This window comes from Kwoniella europaea, chromosome 1 (assembly GCF_036810445.1).
Source record: "Kwoniella europaea PYCC6329 chromosome 1, complete sequence".
NCBI classification, from domain to species: Eukaryota; Fungi; Basidiomycota; class Tremellomycetes; order Tremellales; family Cryptococcaceae; genus Kwoniella; species Kwoniella europaea.
The window spans coordinates 7260451-7282614 of NC_089487.1; the positions used below are offsets into that span (position 1 = coordinate 7260451).

At 44.4% G+C, this 22164-nt stretch overlaps 6 protein-coding genes across 6 annotated transcripts; 3 read left to right on the forward strand and 3 right to left on the reverse strand.

Moving 5' to 3' along the window:
• Positions 1–1080: 1080 nt before the first annotated feature.
• On the forward strand, positions 1081–1699 carry V865_002771 (uncharacterized protein; the record flags this gene model as incomplete). Its single annotated transcript, XM_066226570.1, has 3 exons — positions 1081–1314; positions 1441–1526; positions 1618–1699. 3 exons carry the CDS (start codon positions 1081–1083, stop codon positions 1697–1699), a joined length of 402 nt encoding a protein of 133 aa, XP_066082667.1.
• Positions 1700–2233: 534 nt separating this feature from the next.
• On the reverse strand, positions 2234–3801 carry V865_002772 (uncharacterized protein; the record flags this gene model as incomplete). Its single annotated transcript, XM_066226571.1, has 4 exons — positions 2234–2344; positions 2421–3508; positions 3573–3671; positions 3747–3801. The coding sequence occupies 4 exons, from the start codon at positions 3799–3801 to the stop codon at positions 2234–2236; spliced, it is 1353 nt and encodes a 450-aa protein (XP_066082668.1).
• Positions 3802–4598: 797 nt separating this feature from the next.
• On the reverse strand, positions 4599–6914 carry V865_002773 (uncharacterized protein; the record flags this gene model as incomplete). The annotated part of the gene is made up of 11 exons (XM_066226572.1): positions 4599–5019; positions 5084–5390; positions 5453–5473; positions 5537–5600; positions 5666–5744; positions 5822–5963; positions 6039–6117; positions 6202–6307; positions 6378–6463; positions 6537–6603; positions 6688–6914. The coding sequence occupies 11 exons, from the start codon at positions 6912–6914 to the stop codon at positions 4599–4601; spliced, it is 1599 nt and encodes a 532-aa protein (XP_066082669.1).
• Positions 6915–7154: 240 nt separating this feature from the next.
• On the forward strand, positions 7155–8266 carry V865_002774 (uncharacterized protein; the record flags this gene model as incomplete). The annotated part of the gene is made up of 4 exons (XM_066226573.1): positions 7155–7246; positions 7314–7345; positions 7410–7688; positions 7809–8266. The coding sequence occupies 4 exons, from the start codon at positions 7155–7157 to the stop codon at positions 8264–8266; spliced, it is 861 nt and encodes a 286-aa protein (XP_066082670.1).
• A 593-nt stretch (positions 8267–8859) lies between these two features.
• On the reverse strand, positions 8860–12608 carry V865_002775 (uncharacterized protein; the record flags this gene model as incomplete). Its single annotated transcript, XM_066226574.1, has 4 exons — positions 8860–10509; positions 10568–11112; positions 11178–11901; positions 12567–12608. 4 exons carry the CDS (start codon positions 12606–12608, stop codon positions 8860–8862), a joined length of 2961 nt encoding a protein of 986 aa, XP_066082671.1.
• A 2203-nt stretch (positions 12609–14811) lies between these two features.
• V865_002776 (uncharacterized protein) lies at positions 14812–21935 on the forward strand (the record flags this gene model as incomplete). The annotated part of the gene is made up of 14 exons (XM_066226575.1): positions 14812–16223; positions 16302–16661; positions 16734–17007; positions 17064–18895; positions 19005–19143; positions 19211–19399; positions 19492–19665; positions 19763–20259; positions 20357–20637; positions 20732–20932; positions 21015–21317; positions 21417–21558; positions 21610–21736; positions 21792–21935. The coding sequence occupies 14 exons, from the start codon at positions 14812–14814 to the stop codon at positions 21933–21935; spliced, it is 6075 nt and encodes a 2024-aa protein (XP_066082672.1).
• Between the last annotated feature and the right edge of the window lie 229 nt (positions 21936–22164).

Here is a 22164-nt window from a genome sequence, read left to right on the forward strand (position 1 = left end):
GTATCACAAAATCCAGTTGCAGTAGAACTTAGAACGGAAGAGGAGCTTAGTCAAGAAGAAACACATATGTATCAGTTTTATAATGATAATCGAATCTAAGAAACAATAAGAATGTATCTATCTATCGCGTTGTTAACGCACAGTTCGTGTTTGAGCTGCTCCGCCTCTACGGAAGTCAGAGAAACAGAATCACGTGAAGCGCATGACAAGGTGACAAGGTGATCCTAGCATCGTCACTTTCACAGCTCCATGGGAATTGTGATCACAGCATCTTCGGTCTTCTCACCAAACGTGCATGTCCAAGCCACTGATGCTGTGTAGTCTGAGCATCGAGTGCTCAGGGTTGGTGAAGGACCACGTTCCTAGGCCGCAAGACAATTTCCGATTTCTGCCCTGAGCCATTCTCAATCCTCTGCTTGGTTTTCCCACTGACCCTCTCTACTCTGTCCAGGAAATTCCTATCTTTGCGTTTCCCGTTTCTTTGTTCTTCGAAACGACTGCTGGGCTGGGCGGATATCAGAGAATGTCTTTGAACCCCAAACGTCATTTCTATTGTTTAATCGTTTAATCAACTCCCGAAAGGTTCATCCGAGACATTCCAACAAACCCACCCACTTGGGCCAAGCCAAAAAAATTTAGACTGAGGTGCCTACTAAGCAGTGACCACCTTGCACCATGCGTGAGCGATGAGATATACAAGTACCAGTAGTTACGTTGTCAATCTGTTACTTGGATTGCTCTTTGACCCTAGCATCGAAAAACAGGGGGCGGTGTGTTTGAGGTATTGTAATGTATTGTTAGAAAGGGTCAGAGTTCTGTGCGGACCCCGACGAAGCATGCGATCGCTTGCCTCATGAGGTCTGGAAAAGTCGACAAGGATACAAGGACACACGCTAAACGACTCTTTTAGCATGTTAGGTAATGGATGACAAGCATATACATATATCTGACTGACCTGACCCCCCGACTGTTGTTTATCTTCCTCATCATACATACAGTATCTACTTTCTAACGGTGCTACACATCTCATCTTCACGCCTTCACGCAGAAAACAAAAACAACAACAATAACAGCAACAAGATGTTCTTCCTATACCCGCTCGCCGTCCTCTTACTCTCGCTCTTCGTAGTAGCCGCACCTATAAACCCATCTTCCTCCAAGAGATTACCCGAATTTGAGCCAGTACGATTCCTGAATCATTTCGGAACTTCTATACCTGCAGATTCAAAGATCACATTAGAATGGCAAGGTGGTAGTGGGAGAGGATTCGACGTCTACTATATTCCACAATGGCCTGAACAAACTGATTATTACGTGAGTGGATTGGCATGATGGTGATGAGTGATGGGGGCGCAAATTACAGGAAGGGGCGCATGTGCACGGACATCGTGATTGATGGATCGATTTTTCATGCTGATCACATCGCTTTTTAACTCATAGCCCGTCGAATTAGTATCTGGTACAACCGATACTGAATTTACATGGCAAACACCTAAGAAAGATGATTATCCAAAAGGAACAACATTGTGAGTACTGCAAACCTTTCCCTATGGCTGTGGGTTTGTTATCCTGCAAATGGGCTCATGAGCTGACTAGAGACTACGCTCACTATCATAGTATCCTCGGTGTAAATGATGTCGTCACTTCATTGTCATCAGATTGGTACGACGTTACAGGACTTCTAAATTTCGCCCATTAAAAGATTCATCCATCAAATCAATAATTCATCAACAACCTGTATACTTATCTACCATTCTGAAACTCTTCATTGTAACGATACTTCACAATCACGACAAAATATCACGGGCAATGAAACCTCATATTATCGACTGAATCTATTCATAACAGCATGACCTAGAACTCGATTTAGACTTTAAAATAGATTTAGACAGAACGGACAATTAACTTGATATACCCTCGTTTCTCTCTCATTCTGTTCTACGATGTGGACATTAGACTTGTCTTCTTCTCGTCTTTCGGGGAAGAAAAATATACCTAGCATATAATGATGTGAAATACCGTTTTTTCATGAGATCAATATCAACCAGTTATTACGACAAGAACGAAAAACGTATCCAAACATCACCTTTCCTCTATCTATATAAAATAAGACATGTTACACAATATACGATTTTGAATTAAGGTATATATATATACAGGAGAACGTCCTTACATCACATTGGGGTATATTGACTTGATTAATTGAAATTGATACCATCCTTTTGATCTGTATCTACTGACATGCTCCATCTGCATTATTCCGTTTACATTCTACATTCTCATCTTCGTCTTCCGATCGTTCTTCGTCGGCTGATCCAGGTGTTAACGCAGCTTCTACTGCGGCCTACAGGATACGTCGGAAGGTCAAGTCAACCCATCGAAAGATTCAGATATAAAGTGACGATTGTTCGTGTACTCACCACTAAACCTTGAATCGTAGCGGATGGAGTTGAAGGGTAAGTTGTACTCCATCCAGGTAACATTGAAGTCCACTGCCATGGCGAAGGAGTCACACCTCCTGTGCTAGTAGCTGGGGCACCGGCCGAAGAATATGCAGTAGCAGGAGCAGCAGCACTAGTTCCAGCTGGTTGGGAAGTGACTGGTTGACCAGGAGCAGACGAAGCACCAGCACTAGCAGCTGTAGTAGATGCATTACCATCTACAGCTGTCGCAGTCGAGTTGTCTCCTACAGCATCGGTACTTGCAGTAGCAGTAGCAGTATCATTACCCGTACCAGTCGAAGTTGCAGAATCCGTTGCGTTCGCCGAGGTTGTAGCATTAGCATTGGTATCTGCGGAAGAACCATCTTGATGGGTAGTATCGAATGGACCTCCACCAAGGACATTCCAATCTCTAAGATGAACGATCTGATATGAATTTTCATAAACGTCTGAAAGTTTGAACATATCCGTTGAACCCCATGAATTTCTTGCCCAAATCACTCTCTCACCATCAGAGTTGGTCGTACCATTATATACAGCATAATCGTGCGAATGTCCAAGTTGAGGTACAGTAGTCTTCACATCATCTTTACTTAACGTATTGAAAATTACCGGTGTACCCGATGAAGCCTTCTCACAATATGAGAAAAATTCATCAACCGAAATAAATTCTCTATATTTCGATTCGGTCTCGAACCCTGTAAGGATTTTCAGACCAACCTTGGCTGATCCAGATTCAGGATCCCAATCTGGATTTTCACCACTGATTACACCAGCGAACGAGTCGGTTTTACCCATTGCTTTAGCCCCCTGGCCTACAGCATCATGCCACCAATTTCCATTTGGGTGATCTTCCGTCTGAGAGATGTAGTTATGGTCAGCTTCGAAAGTTTGCTGTTGTCCGCTGTTGGGGTTCCACACTGTGACTTGGACGGTAGAGTCGGTAGGCCACGATTGACCGACCATACTGGATCCATTGCCGTATTTAACCATGTTCTCAATCCATTGTTGAGACGAGATGAGGACTGCTAAAGACGAGGCGGCCCACCAACAGTTAAGTACTTTGACTACCGAGCACAATCACATTAGCACGATGAGCTGCACTGGTTTGGTCCCCTCGTATACACTCACCCTGCTTGACATCTCTCACATTAGGTCCACTCTCATTCCATAGGGGGGCATTACCTCTAGGAACGAGCTGACGAGGTTCGTATATAGGGGCAGCGGCGACTGAAGATCTCGTGGGTCAGCTATGGTTCAATGGTTTCATGTGTGGTTTGTACGACAGCCGGGAGGTGTACTTACCATATGACACGAGCAAAGTCAAATGAGGAAAGAAGGTTATATTGATGTTCCGCATATCGTTTTTCTACAGATTTACCGTATGAAGGATGGTTTGGTCTGGTTGATTATACAAAGCTACGACTATTTTCTTGAGTAAAGGCAGACAATGATGGATTGTCCAATGAGATGGGGTAAAGAGTGTGTATGTTTGAATGTATGTAGTTGATCAAATCTTTTGGGTACCGGTACTCTCGATCTGATCTGAGATATCAACGAGTAAGAACAAACATGTATGTCGTAGGTTGTATCAAATGAACGATGGTTTAATATGGATCCAATGCGAATTTGAAAGAAAGCAAGACTTTGGCAGAAACAGTGGGAAAGGAAAACCATGGACAGCCTGATGGGATGGTATGTGACTATTCATCGATGACTACGACTATATGAGAAAAGAGGGTAAAGTATGAAGGACAAAGGATACCCAAAGATTTGAGGAGTTTAAGGGGAGCACATTATAAGTTAGTTGAAGTTTCACTTATCTTGCCTTTTTGCCTTTGGATAAGAGTCAGTAAGGTGGTTTGGAAAGGGATAAAGGACCCTTTGATAACCCAATTGAGGAATCGTCATTAGATCTAAAATGTGAGAGATACAGGTCAATCCAATGTTACATTTGCACAAATAAATGGGTATTATATTCCAGAATGGGGTCGTTAGTTCTATTCATGTTCAGCATTCATCTTGTTCATCCTGTTCATGCCGATCCGTAAAATCCGACTGAACTTCTCCTTCCTAGACTCATCACGATCAAGTCTCCTTGTTCATCCCTACCAATGGCAACTGGGCAAATTCACCCAGTTCCATAATCTTGGTCTATCAATCTAAAGTCCCTTTCTCTTGCTGTCCCTGCCTTTGACTTTCCTTATCCTCCTTTAGTACATCCTTCATCACCGCCCCATCACACCATCCTCTCCAATCCCCATCCCAATTCTCCCCCGCCCATCTTGGCAAAGGCGTCTCCCAAGTGCCCAAATCAGGTGTAGTATATCTCAGAGCATGTAGATAGATGAAAAGCGTTTCGGGATCCGGATCATCGGGTAAGGGGACAAAACATTCCCCACAGAATCCAGGTGGGAGGTACGCTGGTGCTTTGAGTGGTGAAGGTGCATGTGGATCTGAAGATTGTATTTCACCGTCAGAAGGATCGGTCGAAGCCGTTGACGTTGGTTGAGATTGTGTTTGAGAGCCTTCTAATTCGTCTTGAGCCTGTTTGGCAGTAAAGATAACCTCTTTCCACCTATTCTCACCCAATATACATCAGCTACGGTTACTTACGGTTGGAAACGAAACATCGTACTCACTTGATCCAATCTTCCGCTTCATCTTTTTGTCTCCTCAATTTTGAAATTATACTCCTCGCCTGCTCACTCAGCAGTATCGGCGATGTCAGATCTATATCATCGTGATCCCTGTCTACAGTTTTCTTGATCGGTGCTGCGGAACCCACTCGCGCTTGCAATGCCGCCATCCTCGATGTTCCGGCTGCAGCGGGGGTGAGATCAACCCCGCCTTTACCCAGATCCTGACCCCATACTTCTGTTGTGGAATACAATGGGTCGTTGGCAATTGGATGGCCTAAGTATTGGAGGTGGACTCGTATCTGATGTGCTATAGGAAAGTGGATTCCATGTCAGGGAGATACGAAGGTCAGATCAGTAGCATGAACTCACTTCTACCAGTTTGCGGTCGACCTAATAGCCAAACACATGTAAGATACACGAGGACAATACTCATCATAAGGCGATTTCACTTACATCTCACAACACTCTGATCCCTTTCAGCATCATACGATATCCGCTTGAATATCGTTACCGCTTCCTGCATAGACGTAGTCGATACTTAGCAGGTAATGCATAACTATCTCTCAAAACGTGTCAACTGACCTTTCCTTCTGGCGTTATTATGACAAGACCCATCTGCCTATCTACCGTTAAGAGAGGTTGATCCACCGTTATTTCCTCCCTAGAAGAACAAACACATGTCTTGGACATCAACAACCTGCGTTCCAATGTTATCGAGGACGAATGTGCGAGACTCACTCTGGGAATATCCCTTTTACCCTCGCTACGTATTCTTTCTCGACTTTACCTTGCGCAAATTCAGTCGCCAATCTACTAGCTGCTTTTCCACTTAGAGCTAGTATCATCAATCCAGATGTGAGACGATCCAGTCTATTGACAGCTATAGTGTATAATGCGATTCGATCAACCCCATCCATCCAGCGAAGAATGTACCTCTTTTCGTAAAGTAACTCACAGTAACATTTTATCCCATAATCGGATTCCATCATTTCCAATACCGAATGTCTGAAATACCTTCCGGTGGCATGGACTGGCTGTAGCAGATATTTGATCATTACTCTGTGTTTCTCGGAAGAACGTATACCATAGCTGATGGGCTATGGATTGTGTAGACTTACTGCACTACCAGGTTTGGAGATTACCACAAATTCTTTCTTCCTATCTATATGTAACACCAAGATCGGATCATTCGTTATTGGTGGTTCATGTCGGTGGACTGTATTGCTGCGATTCGATATAACAATAGAAATAGTCAGTACGATGAGGGAACATAGAGCACAAACACTGCACTCACTCTATCCTATCTCCATCTCTCAGGACCAAATCCGGTCGAGCAGTCACACCGTTCACTCTCGTCACTCCAGATTCAAGTGCATGTCTCTATAAACCATCGGAATATTCAGTTCATCCCTTGCACTGAATATAGTTATATCAGTGGAAGGTGAGATCTCACATAGTATTCCATCGACCTATCTCTAAACTCTGTCGTTATGACTTCCAATATCTGTCTACCTATCCATCTATCCTCCCCATATAGGCACAATCAGTACATCTCGTTGGTATGACAAGGCAGTTCCACCTTGATGGGATGGGACATGACATACCTCTGCTTGACATGAGTCTTATAAGGCCACCAGTAAGGTTTTATATACCTGAGTTTGGGATTCATACCTTTCGGATAAGTCGATCTGCCCAATACTATTCCAACCTCTGCACCAGGTGTGGAAGTTCCGCTGGGTCGGTCGATCTCGTTTTCGTCCGAGTCCTGGATTTTCAACTGATTCAAGCGGTCTGGCAGTGGGGCTTGCGAGGAGGACGTGGTAGAGGACATCTTGATACCCTCGTGATGAGGGTGTTTGTACGTATTTGATGAGCTGGGTGTAAGAGCAGATGAATGTAGATCTATTCGTCTCGAAATGGACTTGTATCGACTTTTCCAAGATTTACGATTGTTTATCGGAGCCCCACATATCTCTCAACTTTTCAATTCTTCGCATCAGACGTTTCATACTCTTTGCTGTCGCATCTTTTCAGTCAATCCTCAAGATATCACGACGAGCAGCCAAGTAATATGGGACTAAAGAAGACGACAGGGTCGGCACAATGTCAGATATGTAAAACCCAGACATCAAAGTATAAATGTCCAGCCTGCCCTATTCGGTAGTAAGTCGTCCTGTCTTCCCTTTACTCCAGGTGTTAAGCTGACATCTAAGGTTATCTGGTTACTCAGTTGTTCAGTTGCATGTTATAAGCAGCATAAATGTAATCTAACATTTTGTGCTCCCCATAGTCGGGTGATCTGAGCTGACTCGTTACTGTATTGCAGTGATACACGAGGATCCTTCTACTAAAACACCTCAACCACCCTCACAAATTAACGATCGTACAGTCCAAGATTCAGTTCCCTCAAACGATCACGAAATACCTCTACCTGTTACATCGGATATACAATCTCACGCTCCTGCCAAAGAAAACGAGTCGGCACCACCTCTCAGACCATTGACATCGTTATTATGGCCTCCCGAACCTGATCCATCGATATTCACCGACCCATTACTCAAGGAGGATCCGAAGCCCTTGAAGCGTGAGGAATTATTGAGAATAGGTTAGTGAAGTGATTTTCAACATCCGCTCACTCATCCCACAAACAAACAAATGAATACACGTCTATGCTCATACCTTGTATTTTTTATAAAAGCTAATGATATAGATTTATCTACCGCAGCTACTTCACCATCCCTTCGTTCCCTCCTCTCGTCCAATCCCCTTCTCCCTCTTCTCCTCAAGTCCCTCGATAATCTACCTACCAAATCCCGTCATATCGCTTTATCCAAAGTACTTAATCTAGATCCCGAATCGCTCTCTCATGCAGAAGGGATAAATCAATCTTTCTTATCTGGTAGGAACTCACCTCCACCACTGGACGAATTACTTTCCACACTCACCAATCCACATGATCCCAATTATACCAATACAACGACAGTAGACCCAAGTGGAAGTGGAAGTGGGGGAAAGGGATGGTATTTGAATGTACCAGGTGAAACAAAAAAGATTTGGATAGGTGAAGAAGAACGTAAATTGATGAGATCGTTTGCAGCGAGTGTATGTGCTGCTATTGATGGACAACAGAATGAGGGAGGAGAAGTTGAATGGGGTGAAGGTGCTTTGGAATGGGAATTTTAGATTGGATTTATACTATACGACCAGGAGGACTGTATGATAGGATATGATATAGGTTGTATTTTATACCGAACATGTGATAACAGTGTACTGCCCTTGACGAGAGATGCCTTTGAAGGTGGAGATGTAAATGATGTTATGGGCCATTCCAGTACTAAACAAACACAAGGAAACAAATCACATCCATCTCATTGTATATTTTATCATTTCGAAACAAAATAAGAGGATATAATTAATCAATTACATCAAACGATAAAAGAAAAAGTCCCATGATACTAATACTCGAAAACATATTATAGTGAGAGGAAAAAAGAAAATCGATAAGCTACATTTGAATGAAAAGAGATGAAAATGGAAATCTATAATTATGAGATTGAAAAGGGAAAATCGAGAATTATTCTTTTCGCTGAGTGTAATAGAAATGACAAGTTACCGTAAAATCAATATGAATACGAAAGTGTCCCTTTGAAATATAAAATATGAATATGAGGAAATGCGTGTTTTTGAATCAACTCGAATGACAAAACGAGAACCAAAAGAGAAAGAAAAACAAAAGGATGAGGTTCCCTCGAAGAGTTCACAACCACCTTCTAAACCTATGCGAGGATGGGTTGACTCGTACTTGTACTAGGCAGTACATTACCTACATGAACAGTTTCGTTTGAATCTGCACTACCTGATTTTTTCGGCTCCACCTGTACCTCATCCCCAGCCTCAAGATCACGATCGAACGTATCATTATCATTATCTTCAGGAGAGGTTATAGGTGTGATGTTGGTCATATGAGAATTATGGCTTTGAAGGAAAAACGAACTCGAGTCGTTGGTAGTGGACGAAGGGGTAGGAGTGATTTGTCCTGCTTGAAGTCCAGTCGGAATCGCATTAGCCGATTCATGGGTAGATACCGATGATGGTCTGGGTGAACCTCCATTGGCAGTAGGCATGGGCCTAGGTCCATGTAAGGAGTTTCTCTTCCTAGTTCCCGCTGAAGGTGGTGGAGATGAAGTAGCTAGTTCGCGAGAGTGCGTTTTATCCAGAACTGGTGTTTGGGGTTGCGGTTGCACTGGAGGTTGAGGTTGAGGTTGATCGATAGGGATGGGACTGGCTACTTTGGCTATTGATTCCGAAGCGAGTAGAGATTCCCTTCTTGGGGGTAACGAGGATGATTCCGCTGTAGGTGGGGGAGACGTATGTCCGTTGACTTGAGAAGACGAAGCGACAGGGGGTGAAGTGGTAATACCGGTGGCAGTGGTAGGGGTTCTGGGTACAGGTGGAACTGGAGGAGCGGTATCTCTAGCTTGAGATCCAGGTACCTTGGAGTCTGATCCAGCGATGTATGAAAACCTCTTTCTGATCGTACCAAACAATGATCTTTTACCCTCAATTGGAGGTCTAGCTGAACTAGCGCCAGATGCAGGGGTTTGGGCAGGTGGTGGAGCAGCAACGTTGAGAGGCATAGATTTGTGGGTTTGTCGGGGAGCTTCCTTGGTAACGCGTACCGGGACTTTATAGGCACTTTGAGAAGATTGGATCGGTTTAGGGAACGGTGTACCGGATGTAGGTGTGGAGTTAGCAGGATGTGTAGGAGTAGGTGAAGGATGCTGAACGGCTATAGGCGTTTTGGACTGTACACGTTCAGGGACCGGTCGAGTGGAAGGCTGAGGTTGAGATTGCGGATGAGGGGTTGAAGAACCCGAAGTAGCTGAGGTCGTCGAACCTGTACCGGATATACCCAAGAACTTCTTACCTTTCTTAGCAGCTTTCTTTTCAGCTTTCTTCCTTGCCTTCTCCTCCTTCTCTTTCCTCTTAGCCTCTTCCCTTTCAGCCTGTTTCTTTAAAGCCTCAGCACGAGCAGCCTCGGCACGTTGTCTTGCAACTTGCATTGCCGCTGCTTTTTCCGCTGCCTTGTTCTCCTTGGCGAGCTGTTTCTTGGACTTCTTCGTAGCTAACGCAGGTGGAGGCGCCACAGTACTCGCTGGAATCGGAGGTGGGGCAGATACTGCTGGAGCTGGTTTCGGAACAGCCTCGGCGGAGGTTTGTTGAGCCAATGGCGAAGGGTTAGGTGGAGTTTTGGATACAGGTATAGAGGGTGCAGACGATGAGGTGTAGGCGGGAGATGCACCAGCAGGTAAGGAAGGTGTAATCTCCTCCGCGGGTGGTGAAGGTTCAGCAGAGTTGATGGGGGGTGCTGATAGGTTAGAAGATGTAGTAGCTGCCGATGCAGTTCCATACGGTCGTCCGAAATTCTATTGACAGAGACAATGAGCATGTCTCGGCTCGTCAAAAGATTAGGGAAAGACTCACTTCACCACCATCCAAACTCCATCTACCCATACCAGCAGATTTTGATGGAGGAGCTCTCGAGCCCATGCCCAGGGTTTTAGCCCTACCATCATCTATGATCATGCTACTTCTCCTCTTCTCTTCCACACTCATCGAACCCACCGCACCTAGTCCACCACCCATCTGAGCAGCAATAGCATAACCACCTTCTCTAGGTGCCAGACTACTTAGGAAATCTCTCGAATAATATGTGGATGGTGGTCGACCTCCGAGACTTGAGAAAGATTTGTTAGGTGGGAGAGCTTGGGAAGCCAGAGAAGTCGAAGACGAATGAGCAGAAGATAAGACACCCATACCGTTGGCGACGGGTGAAGCAGGTTGAGAAGCGTTGTGCATGTAAAGTCCATCTGCATCCTTTCCGTTTAAGGTTGTGACATCGATGGACGATTGACGGGACTTCGTTCGACGTGACATTCTCCTGCCTGACATGCCAAGAGTAGCAACGTTGGTGAAAGACTTGGATCGAGCATCAGGTAAGATCTCCTCGATAGGCGGCGCAGCAGGCCCTACAAATGAGAATAGCAAACAAGTCAGATCGAAAGGAATATGCCGCGGCAAAGACTAGACTCACATATCACATCACCTGGTAGACCAGAAGTGAATATCCTATCTTTTTCTATCCTTCTACTTTCCCTTCTTACCGTATCTAAAGGTCTTTCCGCAGCTTGACGCATCGGGTTACTCATATCAGGTATACTATTACTATCCTGTTCTTGACCCATTGCCCATAATTCCTCACTTGTCAAACTGCCTAAATCCTGATTCGAAGCTATCGACGATCTGTTCGAGATCGAGCCATTCCCATTCCCTCTTCTGCGGAAAGCCGGATTGGGTAATGCCAGATCTACATCACCAGACGCAAGGTTGGTAGAAGAGCTATTGGGTGATTCATGTAGGAACATCCCGTTCGGTAATGGTACAGCAGGTTTGGGTGAACTTGTTGTCATGGTTAATCCAGGTGGTGGTGGTCTCCTATATCCGACCGAGTTTCGAGATTTTACTGAAGATTGAGACGGTGATCTTTGCGTACCAGTGGAGATTGAATCTCCATTCACAGGACGTGGTGAACCGGGACTAGATAGACTCCTCGATTGTCTATTCGATACGGTAGGTCGCCTCTTCCACGCTGGAGGCGGTGATTCTGGATCACCCGATAACTGTCTGTGAAGGGTGTTGACGGTATTGACAGGTGATGGTGGTCCTGATCCCCTACGTTTGGGTAACGAAGATGAACGGATTGCCAGAGTGGTCTCGTAGGGATTATCAGTTGTTTCGTGAGGTGAGGGAGATTGATTCTAGATTGTATAAAGAGAAAGATAGTTAGCTAAGGTTATCACGTAATTTGACAAAAGAAATGTGAATGGGTCAGGAGATAGCCAAGACAATCACCGTTCGGACCGTGTAAGCTGTGCTGCGGACAGCAGTCCAATGAAGAAATGATCAGGATAGAGAGGATGAGGATATACAGTGGGGATGAATAAAGGACGAGATGCGATTGATATGGATAACAAAGAGAAGGAGTGAAAGTGATCTTGGCCATATAAGATATGAGATATGAGATATAAGATATAAGATATAAACAGCTTGGCTCGGTCTGATCTTTGCAAGGGGTCGATTTGAGCTTGAACGGTGTGATATCTGACTCTACTCGCACAAAGGAAGGGAAAAGATAGAAGCGAATAAAGCAAAGCACATTGCTATTACCCTCAACTATCCCATGTGGTTTGCTGGAAATGTGATCAAAGCGAAAGATAGATGAAGGGTAAGGGGTTCAAAAACGTTGATTCGGTCATGATCATACCGCTAAGACCGCCATCTAATGATAATCTAGATGATAGTGTGTGTACCGCAGCATCATACCCATCCACCCACCAACTAAATCACAATATCCTATTCACCTTCTCCTTCAAACAAACTCTCACCATCACCATCAAGGCAGACAAAACAGAGATACACTCACCTCCTCAAAAGGTTCCAGCTGCGTTCCGTAAATAGTCGACATATTGAAAGAAAAGGAAGACAGAAAGGATAGCAAAGTTTTGTTTGTCGGTGCCGTTTGTTGAGAACCCAAATCAAACCAATCCGAACCGAAATTATGCTTCTATCATTCGTTTGCGTAATGTTTTCTTTTCTGCGCTACGAGTATGATGATGTTGGTGTTGAAGAGGTTTGGTGGTTTCGTTAAGACGCAGTGACTGTCTGTAACCGATTTGACACCTGAGAGTGTTGTGTTTTTTGTTGCCCTGAATATAGGTTTGACAGCGGGAACGGCAGACCAAACCTCAGGTAAGAGAATGTATTTACAGGAATCAAGGTATGGTGATACGATGTGTATCCTATGCGGAAAGGAAAGGGAGATGTGATCGAAGATAACGATTGTGTTCAAGTCGAAAGAGCTGGTGTGATATTATCGAAAGAAGTAGAGTAGGAAAACCTTGGGTGAAAAGGCTGAACTTGTATTGAACCTTTTTATTACGAGATAAGTGTCGATAGGGTGAAATGAGGTGACAGAGAAGGATTTGCTTGGCGATCTCCTGCTGCAGTGGTCGTATTCTGGTGTGCTATCGATGCTGACGATGATATGAACAATAGTGGTGCTATGGTCTATGATATATTGCGAGTATACGAGAGAAAGAGAGAATGCTGTGTGATATTTTAGATGTTCACTGCGGATTACGAGTATCCCATCTGCGGGTCAAGTGGTGTTGCGGTTGTGGTGGTGATTTACGGAGATGTCCTCTTGCGTACAGTACGAGATCCAGTCGTATACGCAGTACTCGAATGCACTAATCGACATTCAGCATCAGTCCGCTATGAGGAAAAGTTGCTTTCTATCATCGATGCGACTGAGCCATCCGACTCCCACCCCACTTACTCCATGCATGTGGTCCGTCTGTATTCACTGGTGTACTGTTTGTGCCAAGAAGGGTATACATCATGACCACGTTGTTCACTGTTTTCCATAGTAGGAACGAGGGTCTGTGCAATGTGACGTCAATTAGTCCGTACTCGAGTACTGAACCGTTCCTAACTCATGTTGCTATTGTGATCAACCAAAGACCGAATAGTAACCTCAACATGCCTCTCTCTCTCTTTCGCAAGCATGCATAGTAACTTGGTCGTGGATGCTGCTGAGCCGTAGTTGGGTACAGTTCTGTATATGAAATTCTCAGGAAATGAAAGTTACATGTAATTTACATGTATTTATCCGCAACCGATACCAGGAATTCCCTTCTTCGCATGTCACTCATACCCGATTTACAGGGAATATGACATCCATCGTAAGAGGCGTTACTCCCACTACATACGGCAAGTCGTTCTGAATGCGGGATTGAACACTTGTGCTTGGTGGTGGTAGTATGAAAGACAGCCATTTTTATGCATATGCCTATCCCGATGTCTGCGGTCCTGCCAAAGCAACACAAATGAGAGCCAGCACCTCAATGAAGATGGAAGAATGCGAAATACAGTATTGGGCAACACTACATGCACCAGGCCGGTATTTACGGAAGGTGCGCAATCATCGCCTTGTCCGCGATGTCCGAGCAACTCAATTTGCGGCCGACGTACATACTCACCGAAAGTCCATTCTTGGCTCTTGGACCAAAGTGAAACGTATCACCTTCATAAGAATGACGGCATGGCACCTAGACGAGGTTCAATATGGTTGTTTCATGTGTTCACCGCTGATTGCTTTGCACGTATCATGCATGTTGCTGAAGCCAATTTTCCATCATATCATACTCCCCTCCTTCACATTTGAGATTCCTATCTCTAGCATGAGGTCTAACATCGCCCTAACCGATACGATCGAGTGTACAAAAGGTTTGCTGATCTGCTCGAAGGGGACAGGTAGAAGCGATTTGTTGTGGATAACACACGGCGATCGTCACAACGAGCACCTCCCGCTGTAGATACAATTCACAAAGACGGATGCTTGTATCACATCACTGCGCATCATTCAATACACATGCATATTGAAGGTGTCATATATGTATGTCTTTGGAAGGAATCCTTGCCTGAAACATCCACCCGGTGGAAAGAGGGCAAGTGTGCCACATCTTGCTTAAACACGGTAACCCTTTAAGCCCAAAGTGCGAGACACGTCCACCTATCATCAACAATCCTCAAGTCTCATCTCGCATCTCTCAAGGCTCAACACGTATCCTACACCCTCATCTGCTACAATATCGCCACAAATCACGATGGGAGAGCCAGCACATTCTCCCAGTCAACAAAATGGTAGTCTGGCCACTCCGCCTTCTGCTGAGCCGGCCCAATCGTCTGGCGGTTTGGAAACACCTCTGAAAGATGTCAACGTAGGGTTAGGAATACAGAATGGACCGCCTACGCCAGTCAAGGAACTTCCACCTGCGCCATCGGCCAAAGACTCTCAGCCGAATGAACAAGATCAGGATCAAGCTATAGCACCGTTGAGTCCATCAGAAATCCCACTGTCACCACCCCCTCCACCCCCTAAACCCTCGAAAGGAATACCCATCATCAACAAGAACGAGAGTAAAGAGACGTTGCAAGATGTCGAACTTAGTAGGACCGGAACGCCAATTAGATCAGCTAGTATTGTGTCTTCTCAACGACCCGAAGCATCTATTAGAAGGGATAGTGAAGGACCCGTGACCTCATCTTCAAGGAGAGTCTCTAATCAGGCTTCCACCTCGGTTACCTCCCTGCATTCCATAACTTCAACTCCATCATCTCGACCTCGCTCGACTCGGCCCACTACTACACAGGGCAGTATAAGTGAAGGATCTCATTCTCGAAGGGACAGCACAATGACACTATCCATGAGTCATACCATGTCTCTACCACCCAACACACCAGGATTACATCAACTATCCACAGTACTTATCATGCCGCCTTTACAGTTATTGGTAGATTCGAAAGAAGCCAAGAAATCAGCTTCGTTCCGTGCAGCATCTCAGAAAGCTCTGGAACTATGTCAGGTATCGGGTAATGGTGAAGGATCATCTTCAGCTTATCTACATCCTAGAGAAATATTCGAACCTCTCAGATTGGCTATATCCAATCCCCAAACCACATCCGTTCCAATTCTCATCACTTCCCTCGACCTGCTTTCGAAATTGATCTCACATTCATTCTTCAGTGAACCTAATGGACCGCCTAAAGGGATGTCACCCTTACCAGACCTCATAACACACACGATTACACTCTCATATTCTGAAAATTCACCTCCTCAAGTTGCCTTGCAAGTGGTAAAAGCTCTGATGGCTATAGTACTATCCACGGATAAGGGAATGTTAGTCCATCAATCATCGTTATTGAAAGCTGTCCGAACGGTATACAACGTTTTCCTATTATCGAATGACGCGGCGAATCAAGTTGTAGCTCAAGGTGGATTAACACAGATGGTACATCACGTATTTGGCAGGGTGATTAGACCGGAGATGAAGAGTATCTCGGCATCTGGTAGTTTATCGGGTAGAAGAAGTACGGTAGGTGAGAATGAAGCTAGGAGATTGGGATTGGGCCTATCAGATGCGGATACGAAGGAGAATCAGGAAGGTCAACCACAATCTCAACCTCAGACTCCTGTACCAGGTCAAGAACCCACAAAACAAGAGGAAAAATTAACTCTGTAAGTTTGAAGCTCAACCACGGGTTTTAGATTGTGTATAGTCAACTTGCTGGTAATGTGACTGACTCAATGAATCAGTGAATCATTCGCTCAACCCAATCCTAATGACTCGATACCTACCGCTCCAGCAGTGATAGCTTCCGATGCTGAACCTGAACCTGGAATTTCCCCATCTACACCATCCTCACCGCCCAAAGTACCTCAACATACGGTATCGATCCCAGTACCTAATGGAGATGCTCTCGATACACCTGAACCCACCTCTGCACCCATGCAAGATGGCCCTACTGCGAGTGCGGCTGGTGGACTAGACGAACAGGAAGGCACTCTTGATGCTATGGGTAGACCTATCCCAACGGAAGAACTGTTTGTGAAAGATGCTTTCTTGGTATTTAGAGCGTTGTGCAAGTTGACGATGAAACCTTTGGTGTCGGAGAGGTATGCTATACTCATCAGTCGAGTCCGTTATATATCTGTAACTAGCTAATTCGGGTGTGTGTGTAATGATAGTGAGAAAGATCTTCGCTCACATGCCATGCGATCTAAACTTCTCTCTTTACACCTCGTTCTCACCGTCCTGAAATCCCACGCCGACCTGTTCACCAACCCTCTCGTCTGTATCCCCTCCAATACCTCGCTGGAGATGACACCGTTCTTACAAGCTACCAAGCAATACCTCTGTCTGAGCTTGTCCCGGAACGCTGTCAGCTCCGTGAATCAGGTGTTTGAACTTAGTGTGGAGATTTTCTGGTGTATGCTCAAACATATGAGAGCTCAAATGAAGGTGAGTAACTAACACAGATCGGCTGGAATTTTGCTTATGGATGATCGCACGAGTAGAAAGAAATCGAAGTGCTGCTTAACGAGATCTTCATACCCATACTTGAGATGCGACATTCAACCATCCGACAGAAATCAATCATCCTGGGCGTTTTCATCAGACTGTGTCAGGATCCTCAAGCTTTAGTTGAGATCTACATCAATTACGACTGTGATCGTGCAGCCCTCGAGAACATCTACGAGAAGTTGATGAATATCGTTTCCAAAATTGGTCAAACGCATTTCGCTCCCCCAAGTAAGGAAGAGTTAGGTCAAGGAGGATCGTCAAAACAAGCTACAGGATCCAATGGTCCTGCTATACCACCTTCTCTCAGTACTTCAGCCTTGGCAGGTGATCATGGACACAATGCCGCTCACTATGCTGGATTATCTCCCGAGATCAAACTTCGTCGACAATCGCTCGAATGCTTAGTCGCTGCCTTGAAATCTCTCGTTGCTTGGTCCACATCCAACCCTTCGACTAAGACTTCACAGGAAGATCACCCTCGACCTAGTGAGGACGGGTTGGGACGACATCACGCTTCTGACTCCATGTCTGGGTCAACAGCCCAGCTGGCCGCTCCTACGCCTGTATGGCCAGCAGAGAATTCAGCACGAAGTCCAGCTCCTGTTGTATCATCCAATGGCTTCAACACCCCAGATATAGGTGAAGACGACGTTGGTAGGTTCGAATCAGCCAAACAGCGTAAAAACACCCTACAAGATGGGATCAAGAAATTCAACTTCAAACCTAAACGAGGTATCGCATCGTTGATTGAACATGGATTCATCCGATCGAGCTCCCCTCAGGATATAGCCAGGTTCCTGCACTCGAATGAGGGTCTCAGCAAAGCTATGATTGGAGAATACCTTGGTGAGGGTGATGAAGAGCATGTAGCGATCATGCACGCTTTCGTCGACATGTTGGATTTCTCTCGCATGAAATTCACCGATGCGCTCAGGATGTACCTTCAATCATTTAGATTACCTGGAGAAGCTCAGAAAATCGATAGGTTCATGTTGAAATTCGCTGAAAGGTATATACATGGTAATCCAGATACGTTCTTTGCCAATGCCGATGCGGCTTATATCCACGCATTCGCCATCATCATGCTCAATACCGACGCTCATAATCCCAACCTAAAACAAAAACGAATGACAAAGGTTGAATTCGTCAAGAATAATCGAGGGATAAATGATGGGAAAGATTTACCTCAGGAGTATTTGGAAGAGACGTACGATGAAATTCAGAATAATGAAATCAAAATGAAAGATGAGATTGAAGTTCCTCAAGCTACCACTTCCGGAGGGGGTTTGACAAGCGTAGGAAGGGATTTGCAAAGAGAAGCTTATGTGGCTCAGTCTGAAAATATGGCCAGTAAGACCGAATCTATTCTAAAAGCAATGGTCCGTCAGCAACGTAGAGGATTGATTAGACCGAATGATCAATTCCATACGGCAAGTAGATTAGAACATGTACAGTTCATGTTCCAAGTAGCCTGGATGCCTTTCTTAGCTGGTATCTCTGGATCCTTGCAGGAAACAGACGATTTGGATGTAGTTTATCTATGCTTGGATGGATTGAAAAGCGCGATCAAGATTGTTTGTCTGTTCGATATGGAATTAGAGAGGAACGCTTTCGTTACGACCCTCGCGAAATTCACTTACCTCAATAATCTGGGAGAGATGAAACCCAAGAATGTAGAGGCGATCAAGTGTTTATTGGACGTGGCTGTATCGGATGGTAATAATTTGAAGACCAGTTGGAAAGATGTGCTGGTCTGTGTGAGCCAGTTGGAGAGAATGCAGTTGATTAGTAGTGGGTTGGACGTTCCGGATCTGAATAGGACTTCGTGAGTGATACGAAAACCATAACATACTTTGCTCTTGTCTGGATAGGACAAATATCATTCGATGACTGATGAATTGCCTATCTCCACCCATTGGCCCACTCACCCACAGAAGTTCATCGGATAAAAGGAAATCTACAACCATCACTAGGAAGAAAGGTCCAGCTGAAGAAGTGGCAGAAGAATCTAGGTCTTCGCAAGTGACTGTCGCTGCAGATATGGTATTTTCAACTTCGAAGAATCTATCAGGTGTAAGTATGATCATTCCCCGTTTGCATTCCGGACATAGGGTTAATCAATTTGGTTGATACGTCTTAGTCCGCAATTGTCGATTTCGTTCAGGCCTTAAGTGAGGTATCTTGGGAAGAAATTCAATCGTCCGGATCATCTGCTCGACCAAGGATGTTCAGTCTCCAGAAACTGGTGGAGATCTCGTATTATAATATGGGTAGAATAAGGTTGGAGTGGTCGAATATATGGTCGATCCTTGGTGAACATTTCAATCAGGTAAGTATACATACAACCCTCACCTGAATTTGTATCACCCGAGTCGTCCCTATTGACCGGGGCCGACGCTGATGTGTGTCATTATCCTCTAGGTATGCTGTCATAACAATCCCAATGTCAGCTTCTTCGCGCTCGATGCTCTACGTCAACTAGCGATGAATTTCTTGGAGAAAGAGGAATTATCACATTTCGGATTCCAGAAAGATTTCTTGAGACCTTTCGAGTATACCATCGTGAATAACAAGAATTCCGATGCTAGGGAGATGGTACGTTGCATCGTCCTTATGCGGTATCACCTGCTACTCTCCTACTCTAGGCGACAAAAGGGTGTGAACTGATCAAATGTAACTTTCTCATCTATAGGTCCTCCAATGTTTACAACAAATGTTACAAGCGCGAGTCCAGAACCTCCGTTCCGGTTGGAGAACAATGTTTGGTGTATTTTCGGCATCTTCCAAAGTTCTAACTGAAAGAGTAGCGAATTACGCTTTCGAACTCGTTCAACTGGTTTACAAAGAGCATTTCTCACTGGTAGTGAAATATGGAAGTTTCTCAGATTTGACGGTTTGTATAACTGATTTCTGTAAAGTATCGAAATTTCAAAAGATCAGTTTACAAGCTATCGAAATGATTAGAGGTTTGGTACCGAAAATGTTGGAATGTCCTGAATGTCTTTTACCCCCTCAACAACTACAGCAAAACCAAAACCAGATAAATACCAATCAAGACAACGAAGTTGACGGAAAAGAAGGAAAGAAATTGTTACCTTCCGACGACCCGATGTTAAAATACTGGTTACCTGTTTTACATAGTTTTTATGAGATTATAATGACAGGAGAGGACCTGGAAGTTAGAAGATTGTAAGTCTTACATAACATCCCCTCAAATCAAATTGATTCGACCATGATGTTGTACATGAGTAGACGCTGATTTGTTCTCCCTTCGTCTCGTTGACAGAGCTCTAGACTGCCTGTTCGATACGTTGAAAACACACGGTACAGGCTTCTCCATCGAATTTTGGAACACAGTCTGTCAACAAGTCTTATTCCCCATTTTCGCCATCCTACGTGCCAAATCAGATATCAGATTCAGATCAGCTGAAGATTTGAGTGTATGGTTATCGACTACATTGATATCCGCTCTGAGGGACTTGATAGATCTGTATACGGTCTATTTCCAAGTGTTACAGAGGTATCTGGATGGGTTGTTGGATATCTTAGTGGCTTGTATATGTCAAGGTGAGTTTTTCGCTCTTCCAAAATTCACCTAAACTACACGAAGGGAAGTTACAGGCGTTGACATGATCGTGTTGACTTTCTATCTAAAAATCAGAAAACGATACTCTGGCTCGAATTGGTACCTCATGTTTCCAACAATTACTTGAAAGTAACGTTAGGAAGTTATCACCTGAAAAATGGATGTCGATCGTTTCTGCTTTCGTACAGTTGTTCAAAACTACTACGGCTTTCCAATTGTTCGATCCGGTCTTGCATGCTGAGGTGGAACCTAGTGGAACGATGGACGACGCTGATGGTGGGTTCAGTTTCTCTCGTTCAGCAACGATCTTCTAAGTGTCCTTGCTGATTGTTGTTTGGTCTACTCTTGTTTCAAATAGCCCCATTCCAAAAATTCGTTGCTCCCGCGCCATTAGAACCCTACACCGAATCATCTCCACCACCCGCTCTTACCTCTCTGACATATGGCGAACAACGTCGAATCTTCAAGCAGATCATCGTGAAATGTGTATTACAATTACTCTTAATTGAAACTACCCATGAACTCCTACAGAATGATGAAGTGTACAATACCATTCCTGCAGAACATCTGCTAAGGTTCATGGGTGTTTTGGACGATAGTTGGAGATTCGCTAGGAAATTTAATGCTGATAAGGATTTGAGAATGAAACTTTGGAAAGTTGGTGAGTGCCATGATCTTTCAACGCATCTCTGTAAAGTGTTCCTTAGGTGCGGTGGATTGTATCGAACGACGAAGCTAATGGACGACACTGTTCACGTAGGGTTCATGAAACAACTGCCAAACTTGCTGAAACAAGAATCGAGCTCTGCAGCTACGTTGATTAATGTCTTATTGAGGATGTATAGAGATCCGAGAGATGCTCATAGAGCTACTAGGAATGGAGTCTTGGACAGATTAGTACCGTGAGTCACCATCTCTATTTGATCGGGACAATAAGACTGATGATCTTGTAGATTGGCAACGGAGATCATCAAAGATTTCATTGCTTTAGATCCAGACACTCAGCCTAGGAATATCACCGCCTGGACTCCTGTGGTCATTGATATATTGAAAGGATGTCATGGGTTTGAGGATGAAGCTGTAAGTCAACATTTCAAGTGATATATGGTTGATTGTGCTAATTTTTCGATGTTAGTTTGAAACCCACATACCAACGTTCTATCCGTTAGTAACGGATATATTGACTAAAGAAGTAGCGTCAGAGATGAGGTTGTCAGTCAGGGATTACCTGAAGAAAGTAGGTCAGGTGAAAGGGTTTATAGGTGGTCCGACGATATAGCAGTATCGAACGAACCAAGACATTACGTGTAAATATAAATAGATCAAATAATACTTTTATTTCTTTCGTCTCTTTGTTTTTTCCCCTTGCCATCACATAGAAAGGTGATATATCCTCGTCGTAACTTATCATCAACGGGGTAGATACATATGATATACATAACTTACTGGATATGTTATATATGATCAGATCGTTTGCATACTCAACCAGTTATCCTGTACAAGGAGGG